Source organism: Aethalodelphis obliquidens, unplaced genomic scaffold (assembly GCF_003676395.1).
Source record: "Aethalodelphis obliquidens isolate GAN/ISIS:26980383/991018 unplaced genomic scaffold, ASM367639v1 scaffold5, whole genome shotgun sequence".
In the NCBI taxonomy this organism is placed as follows: domain Eukaryota; kingdom Metazoa; phylum Chordata; class Mammalia; order Artiodactyla; family Delphinidae; genus Aethalodelphis; species Aethalodelphis obliquidens.
In genome coordinates this window covers 3,754,151-3,763,636 of record NW_020837949.1, presented here as the reverse complement: position 1 = coordinate 3,763,636, position 9,486 = coordinate 3,754,151, and the positions used below count along the sequence as shown (strand labels likewise).

General features: G+C 49.1%; 1 protein-coding gene across 1 annotated transcript in view; it reads left to right on the top strand.

Annotated features, from left to right (window-relative positions):
- The first annotated feature begins 1,833 nt into the window (after positions 1–1,833).
- DPP6 (dipeptidyl peptidase like 6) overlaps positions 1,834–9,486 on the top strand; it is a 772,535-nt gene continuing 764,882 nt past the window's right edge. The window contains exon 1 of the mRNA XM_027101408.1: positions 1,834–2,191. Coding sequence (XP_026957209.1) covers positions 1,940–2,191 — 252 coding nt within the window. The 5' untranslated portion in view covers positions 1,834–1,939. The remainder of the gene's footprint in view (positions 2,192–9,486) is intronic.

The window sequence follows — 9,486 nt, the reverse complement described above, 5'->3', positions numbered from 1 at the left end:
GGCAATATTTTTAGGACCAGGAACAGCCGGGTCTCTTTTTCTGGGATTTCTGCGCTTGGACAGTGGTGCCAGGAGATGGCCTTGGACTCAGATCCAGCAAAGGCCGGCAGCCTGCCGTAGGGCCCTCTGAGTGGCCGAGGCCTCGCCCGTTTTTTTGCGATGGTCACGGAAACCGTGGCGGAGCAGAAGCACCGCTGGAAGGTAAAGGCGAAGATGCCCACGTCGACCTCGAGTGGAAGGGGCAGCGAAGTGCGAGGGCACGTGCGAGCCCTCCACCCGGCCCCTCCCTCCGGAGTCTGGGCTCCTCGTCGGCTCAGGATGGGACAGGTTCATCGCAGCCGGAAGCGCTGCAAACAAGAGGGAAAAGGGCAGCGCAAGGAGAACGGGGTTGGGGGGGGATAAGGAGACTAGAAGGAAGAGCGCCCCGATTCCTCGAGAAAGACGGGGGCGCGGGTTCCAGCCGGACAGAGAGTCCCCGGAGGCCAGGAGGGAGGAATCCACCCCGGGAAATGGAGGGGAGAAACCAGACAGGCCGCCTGCGGTCTGGAGTCGGAGCCCGGCGCCGAGGCTCAGCTGGTGTCTTTCCACACAGGGGCGCTGGAGCACGTTTGACTGCAGCAAGAGGAGTGAACGCGCACCCTGACCCGTGCGCCCCTTTGGTGTCGTATCTCCGCTCCCAGTTCCTCTCAGGGGAGGGGTTGGGGGCGGCGCGGAGCAAGCTTTGGAGGAGTGGCCGGCCTCACAAATGCTTTAGCCTCCGCTGGCGGTGATGCATTTGTTGAAAGTGAAAATGGAGTTCGCGATATAGACAAATGCGTGGGGTGTACGGGGAGGAGCTTTTGAGTTGCTCTGAAGGCATATCCACCAGGCCGGCCCTCGCTGGCCTTCCGCGACCTTTTTCCTTGCCTTCTTTTTGAGACCGGGTGAAGGAAAAGGAATCTGTTTTTGGAGAAGAGCTTGGTTTGGGAGGGAAGGGGGCTCGTCAGAGACAGTGACCCCCGAGCCCCCTCCCTTGTAGCCCCGTAGTTTGCTCTCCATCACGCCCGTGCACACCCCCAGGTCCGCCGGGGGTCTCGGCCGTGGCTGTTTCACGTGAGGCAAGAAAAGCTGGGAAGGAAACACGAGGGGGAGCGCCTCGGAGGGCGACCGGGCTGCAGCTGCGCGCGGTGCAGGCGCGTGGACGCGGAGCGCAGCCCCGCGCCGAGCCGAGGACAGGCGTCTCGGGGACAGCCCCCTCCCTAGGTGCCCCCGACGCCCCTCCCCATCGCGGGCCTCTTCTCGCACGCTCCCTCCCCGCGTATCGCCGGGTCCGCCCTCCTGGTGGCCCGGAGCCCCAGAGCCCCCAGCGCGCCTCCGCGCCCTGCCCGCACCCAAGACGTGCGTGGCCCCGCCGCCTCCTCGCTGCCAGCCCTGGCCACCCGGGCGCAGTTCCCGGGGGCGGGGTGTGTGTGAAGGGGCCACGTGGGGAGAGCAGGGGAGGAGGAGCCGCGCGGGGGGCCGGGGGCGGGGCGCGGAGATGCGCTCTGGATGCCCGCCGGTCTCTAGGCGGGGTGCCAAATGCCGGGGCCTAGGCGTCTTCCCTCCCTTTATGGTTTTTTGTTGTTTGTTTTCTTTCTGTCGATGGCTTTGAGCAGGCCGTACGTGGCCATGGCAAGGAGTTGAAAAGCAGAAAAGACGAGCGAGAGAGAACACACCCCCAGACCCCGGCTTCGCCGAGCCGCCGGGGGAGGGGGCGGAGGAGGCTGAGCCAGGCAGTCGCCCGGCGGCGACTTGAGAGTGGCGCGCGGGAGGAGCGGCCGCGCGGCCGCCGTCCTTTCTTCCTCCTCCTCCTGTTCTTCTTCCCCTTTTCCCCCGGCGGGAGTGGGGAGCGGGAACCCGAAAGGGGGAAAGCCATTATCAAAACGCCCCAAAGACAGCCGGCGAGAGCGCGCGGAGACCAATGGCTTCGCTGTACCAGAGGTTCACGGGCAAGATCAACACCTCGCGGTCCTTCCCGGCGCCCCCGGAGGCGAGCCGCCTCCTGGGCGGCCAGGGGCCCGAGGAGGACGGCGCGGGGCCCAAGCCCCTCGGAGCCCAGGCGCCCGCTGCGGCGCCCCCGGAGCGCGGTGGCGGCGGCGGCGGCGGCGGCGGTGGCACGGGCGGCCGGCCCCGGTTCCAGTACCAGGCGCAGAGCGACTGTGACGACGAGGACGTAAGAGCATCTGGGTGGGTGGGTGGGTGGGTGGGCGCGCGGGGCTCCGGGCAGCCCGGGGGAGACGCGCCCGCGCCGCGTCTGCGATGGTCTTGGGGCGCCCTCCTTCCCCACCCCTCCCCCACCCCTCTCGGGAGCGCCCGCAAATACACTCCTCGCGCGGATCTCGGTCACCGCTGTCCTGGAGCGGGTCCTTGTCTGCAGCGGCGGCGGCGGCCAGGAGTTGGTGGCGCTGAGAGAGCAGCGCTGGTGGAGCTGCGCCGCTGGGGCGTGGAATTGGCCGGGGGTTCACGGGCGTGCGGATGCTTGGTGTTAACTGCTTGGTGCTGTGCGTGCCAAGGAGGGAATTCGATCTGTCTGTGCTTACAAGTTGGTTTCTCTTTTCTTTCCTTTCTTTCTTTTGTCTGCTTTAAGACTCGAGGAGGAGACTGTCCCAGGCCCTTTTTCTCCCCCCTCCCACCTCTCACTGGAATCCTTAGCTCGGGGCGCTGTCCCTTCGCGCACTTCTCCAACACCTCGCCCTCCCCCCCAGTGCTGCTGGTGGTGGTGTTCTTTTCCGAAAAATAAAATAAAAGCGCTAGCATCCGAGGCCCAAGCCCTTGTCCCAGGGCCCAGCCCAATTTTTGCTGGTGGGAGTCAGGCCCTGCCTGTGCCCACACCTAGCCTTGGACTAGCAAAACCACCTTAGGCTGTGTGAGCTGAAAACTTCTCGGGCAGCGCGTTTTTGACTCTTCGTGGGGCTGGCAGCCTGGGTTTCAAAGCTTGGATTTGCATATCACCTTAGTAACTGATGACTCAGGCAGGACACCAGCCGGCTGCAGAGATGGATGAGTTCAACCACCTCTGTTGACCCTGTCCATCTGTTCAGAGGGCCAGGGAAGGCCACGGAGAGAGGAGAGTGATGTTTCTGAGACCTTCTCTTCCCAGAAAAAAAGAGAAAAATCCCAGACAAGCTCTCAGGCAGGCAGGCAGGGCTGGCTTGGCTGGTACAGCCCCTGGCTGGCGGTGTTGGGTCCTAGAGCTCACTGTGTGTAGCTCTGAGAGTTTCCCACCTGGGGGCACCTGGGCACAGGTCCTCACACTTTAAAATCCTTTAAAATCCAATGAACTGGTTGTTTTTGTTTTGTTTTATCAGTGGAGGATGTGGAGAGTGTAATAGACATGACAAAAGTTTGTGGGAGATGTGGTTCATTTGTGTGTGTGTGTGTGTGTGTGCGTGTGTGTGCGCGCGTGCACGCACACCCTGTATCGGATCTTGCATGAGATTTTCTTATGTTGGGTTATTTCTAGACTCCCCTGGTTAAAAGAGAGCTATCAGAGAGATGTCCCTCACTTCAGTGGGTCAGGTCCTGAGGGAAATGCATGAATTCTCAGGTTCAAGGAGCCAGAATCTTTGAGGAGCAGTTTCATTGGGGCAGTTGAAAAATTCTGGAGGATTAAACTCGTGAGAATCTTGGGGAAGACCACTGAGCTGCAGTGCAGACAGAAATGATGCACTTTTTGCCTCAAATCTGACTTAAAACTGCTGGATTGTGTTATGCTTGAAGTGAAAACCATGAGCAATTTCTTCCTAATAGGCTCTAGGTGTCGCTAGGGGAAAGGAAAGGGGAGAGTTTCTGCATTTTGTTTTAGATCATCTCCACCCATCTTTTTTTTTTTTCTCTCCTCATCTTAGCTTTGAGCATATATTCCTCCTTTTCAATTTGACATATGTCTAGAACTGTTTCTCAGATAAGCCAAAGGGTTGGACCGACGAGCAAATTATGAATTTAACATTTGCAAATGATTTCTGCTGAAATGGCTCTGAACAGTATATGTAATTTAAATTCATTAACTCCTGACATCAATTTTTTGTTTCCTGGAAAATACAAAAAAGGGTGTGTGTGTGTAGGTGTAGGTATAAATATAGTGTATGTGTATGTCGTATCCTTATGAGATATATATATATCTCATGTTTAAAATGTACGATTGAACAATGACACACGGGTAAATGTGGCATCAATTGCTTGAAAACTTTTATGTGCTTTTCTCAGAAAAAATAGTCGGAATTGAAAAAACTATGTCTAAAAATGTGCTAAATGATAGAAGTGCACATTAAACAGATTACTTTCCTCCGGGCACAGTGGCTGCTGTTTGCTGAAGATAAGAGCGCTAGAGAAAGTAGATAGAAGAACTGCTTTTCTGATACCCGCCCTTGTCAAGATTTAAACAATCTTGAGTAATCATCCTGCTACTCAAATTTAAACATGAAGATATACAACTGATTAGGCACACGTTACGTATCATTCTGTGTATCTTGGGGCGGCCACGTAAACATGTACGTTAGCAGTTTGGGCGTCCGCGGGGCCAGGTGGGAGCTGTCCGAGGTCCTGAAGGGTCCTTTGCATTAGCACACAGGAAACTTCAGCACTTCTGTTTGGAGTCCCAACACTAAGGCTGGTGTGTCATTGCTCTTCTGTGGCTTGTCTGTTCCATGGAACAGAAACAGCTTTCCCACCTTGGTCACTGAGATGCTGGTAAACACCATACCTTTAAAATCCAATGAACTTTGTGCCTCGTCCTTCCATCCAGAAACGGGGAAATAAAATGTAGTTCTTGACCTCTATATGTGTGTACACACACATGCCTGAATATGACTGAGAACGGGCAATTCTTCACAAAATAAAATTGAAGGTAGTTATCAGGTCTAGAAGAGATAAGTCAAATGCCGAAGTTGCGTGGCGGGTGACTGGGAATGCATTACCTATCTGCACCAACTACACATGTAAGGGACCTCTCTGCTGTGTAGCACCACATAAAAGCATGCTTGGGGTGGGTCAGTTTTAAAATGTGAACTTTTACTTTGAAAAAGAAGGGAAGCCAGAGCGCTTTTTCTATTAGAGTTTCCTCATCAATCTTAGATTTATTTAAGTATAAAGTCAATGACTAGGGCTTCCCTGGTGGCGCAGTGGTTGGGGGGTCCGCCTGCCGATGCAGGGGACACGGGTTCGTGCCCGGGTCCGGGAAGGTCCCACGTGCCGCAGAGCGGCTGGGCCCGTGAGCCATGGCCGCTGAGCCTGCGCGTCCGCAGCGGGAAAGTCAATGACTTGGGAAACCCCTCTGAGGAATCAACAGCTATTTTGGTTTAAAATTCATTCTTGTAGGTTTAAAAATAAGTTGACTCTTAAAGGGAATGTTGCTGGAAGTGGCTTTTAATGGAATTTAGTAACTTCCGATAGAAATTAACTTCAATTATTTTTAGAATACTGAACTCTGTCACGCCCCTGCTTGAGCATTTCCTTTTGATTTCTTAAAGGACTTTAGGAGGACATGGGTAACTGTCAGGGCAGCGGTCTTGTTGGGGCCACATCACCATGTTCCTGTGTTCTTCATTTTTAGTGGCACATGATTTCCTAAGAATACAAGTGTGATGACAACAGGATTTTCAAACAGCAATTTGGCTGAAACAGGGATTGAGCAAAAATCACCGCTTATGCTGTGTATCAGCTTATGCTGTCACTGCTCCTGTTGTATTTCATCTTCCTGTATGTCTGCAGCAACTAGCCCTTCTTCTTCCTCTCCACCTTTATTTTTCACCGGTACAATGCCCATATCCTGTTAATTTCTCCTTGGAGTCTATCAACTTTAAGTTTTTTAAGCAGCTTGGCTCCACAGAAATGTTTATATCCCCTCTTCCTTTCTTCTCCAATTTCAAACGCTTTTAAAAATATTTAGGTTCATAGTATCTTCCTAACATATGAGAAAAAGGCTGAAACTTTCATCCACCTGCTTGATCCCATTGTTTTCATGACGAATTTGACAGTGCTTAGTGTAACTCACCTACAGAACAGCTGTGGGATGTCATAGGGCTGTTCGGAGGTTTCATCTTCTCAGTCATGTGGTCTAAGACTGAATCCACTAACTTGTTCCGAGGATCCTCTTTTCCTTATTTAGCTTGACAACAGACTCACATTCTTACTGTCTTCACTGCAGAAACTGCACACAGATGTCGTCAGCGTCCCCTTAATTACTTGAGACAATGGCCTGGCTCCTCTTCAGTCTTTGTCGTTATCGCTTTTCCTCCTGTTGACCATCACCCTGCGCTTCCAACTTTTGCCTCATATGTCTTTCATGATGCCACATGAATTCATGCCCTGTCTCTCTCTGACCTTGGCCTTTGAATTCTTTGGTAAATCATTCTTTCCTCCTCCCTTTCATGCAGGGGGTTGGGGGAACCTACACTCCAAGGTTTTGGTCTCCACTATTCTGTTCTTTCACTTCCATGCTTTCTTTTTAAGATAAATTAGTGATGGGATAAATTAGAATGAAGATAAAAGGGAGCTGAGTCAGTTTCACAGCTTCTGTATTAGCAGATGGCTAAAGTTAAGCTTTATTCCTCTGGTATACATGTCCTAGCATCTCTTGTGGAGATCATTTGCTTTCCTGTTTTACAGAATTGGAGAACCGGAGACTTGGAAGGACCTTGTCGGTCACCATCTTGATTTCTCTTCCCAGCTTTTGTTCCACGTGTCAAGCAGCTGGGCGCTAGACCGTTTCTGTGGTGTTGCCAAGATATCCGCGTAGAATATATCCCTAAACTTGTCATTCCCCTCTCCTTACAACTCCCTATTCTGAATAACGTTCTGCCTAATCTCCTTATTTCTACTTCTAGTACTGCCATCCCTTCCACCTCTGAGCGTGGCATACAATATATATAAGCTTGTACGGTTACATTTTCCCACTATCTTGATTTCTTTCTTATAACATTAAGTATTTCACTAGATAAGCTTTGAGGTATCCTTATGGGTTTAATGCCCTGTAACACCACATCATAATGCCCTGCTGGACACAACAGTTGTCCTCATGAAAAGTTTATTTTCTGCACTGCAGAACAATGTTAAACACATGAGAAGCGTTTACTGTCTAAGACAGTCTCTCTGTGAATGTTTTGGTAAAGTATATATAACAAAATTATACAAAATTTTGCTTACTGTCTCAGCACAGAGCATGTAGTCATCATTGGGAAGTTGTCTGTGTTACAAGGAAGTAAGAATGGTGACATAAACAAGGATTAAGGGCTAGTTGACTGATGAGTGAAACCAAGTATAGCATCAAAGATACCGTGCCTCCGCATTGCACCTTGTATTTTTTAAAGCACCACTACGCGTATCTCATTTCACCTCCATAGTTACCTTGGCTTGGGGAGAACCATAACAGAGAGCTAATCTGTTGGTTTGAAAAATTAATCGGGGTAAGCCTACGTTTTTTCATTTGGATGAGTCAATTGTCCACTGTGAATTCTAGCAAATAAATTTCAATCTGTTAACAATTGAGTCAGCCAAAAACCTACATGTTTGCTTAAAGCCGAATTTGCGAAAAATGAGCATTCTGCCTTCTCAGTGAATTTGAGTTCTGTGTAGCAGTAAGGTATGTGGAAGTGGGCACGGCAGCCTATTTTATATGGCATGCTTTTTTTTATTCCCGCCAGTGCGCACTTTTAAATAATTTACTTGTATATGTTAACTGTAGATTTAAGGAGGTCTGGAGTATTAGAATAACATAATATCAATTTATATTTTTGACAATGGAATCCACTCATTTTCCCACATGGGATTAATATCCTAGTATCACTCTGTAGACAGGACTTTCTCTAGATGTTGGCTTTGGACATTTTTCCTCCATAATATAGAGCTTTTTATTTCATACCCCAAGCTTTCCCTCCTTTAATAGAGTCAGAATGATTAATGAGTTTAATTTTTGCAAGCATCTGGCAGGAGTTGCTGAGTAAGATGTACAGTCTTATTGTATATAACCCTGTTCCTTTTAATTACTCTGATGATAACAGTGCATTTGTCAAGTACATATGGAATGCTTCTCTGCAACATACAATATTGATCCCTTTCATAGAGCATTGCCTATAAAAATAATATGTACAGTAACCCTTTTAAAATTAAATTCTAGGGGTAAGACAGGAATAAAGACACAGACCTTCTAGAGAATGGACTTGAGGATATGGGGAGGGGGAAGGGTGAGCTGTGACAAAGCGAGAGAGTGGCATGGACATCTATACACTACCAAACGTAAAATAGATAGCTAGTGGGAAGCAGCCGCACAGCACAGGGAGATCAGCTCGGTGCTTTGTGACCACCTAGAGGGGTGGGATAGGGAGGGTGGGAGGGAGGGAGACGCAAGAGGGAAGAGATATGGGAACATATGTATATGTATAACTGATTCACTTTGTTATAAAGCAGAAACTAACACGCCATTGTAAAGCAATTATAGTCCAATAAAGATGTAAAAAAAAATTAAATTCTAATAAATTTAGCGTTAAGGGCATTGAATGCCCATGTACCATATTTTGATTTTCTTCCATTTTAATAAGCACATTGGTTTGATTTTATGTACATTAAAAAAAAAAACGCACTCAACCTTTCTGGTTAATGACTTTTGGAACATTTATCTTTAGAAGGATCTAGCATCGTGAAATTATCTGAAATAGAACATTTAAAAATTTGATAACATCTCATTTTACAAATGAGAAGACTACAAGTGATTATGTGAATAATATTCCACCAATCACTTGTGTTCTCTGGACCTCAGAGAAACTCAGCCTTCCCTTCTCTCCTGTGTTCTTCTCAGTATCCTCTGTGGTACCGTAATCGAGTGGAGGAATTAACTTAATTATATCACTGAATTTCAAAAGTATGAACATTATGAAATCTAACGGTCTAACTTATTTTGGTTCTAAATGGATATGCTAATTGCCAAAGGAAAAAACGGTTTTGCCACAGTAGTATACGATTTTTGCCCTGAATGGGTTTCCCCAATAGTTTTACTGTTTTTCCTCCATGTATTTCTTCCTGGGTTTTCTAATAACATCCAGATCCCTCTGAAGCGCAGGACATGTTCACGTTTGTCCCATGATGGAGGAACGTATATAGGTAATTTTTCAGGAAGCCTAGAAGCCAGTAAAGCCCACAAGGTCCAGATGGTAGAATTCCAGGTGGTGAACACCGTGCCTCCCAGATTAGGGAACATCTCAGTTGAGAGCAGCAGGCATTGGGGGCTGAACGCTGTAGATGAGTACCTGGCAGGGACTGGGCTCTTGTAGGGACGCAGGAAAGAGGGAGACTCTGTCCTGGAACAGTCGTTCCCTCAAAAAAGACAAACAAGTTTACTTTCACTCATCCCTTCAGTGTGTAGATAAACACCTTGAAGGCATTTAGAATGCATTAAAAGCATCCTAGCACCATGCCCAATGGAAATGAAACACACACACACACACACACACACACACACACACACACACACACACA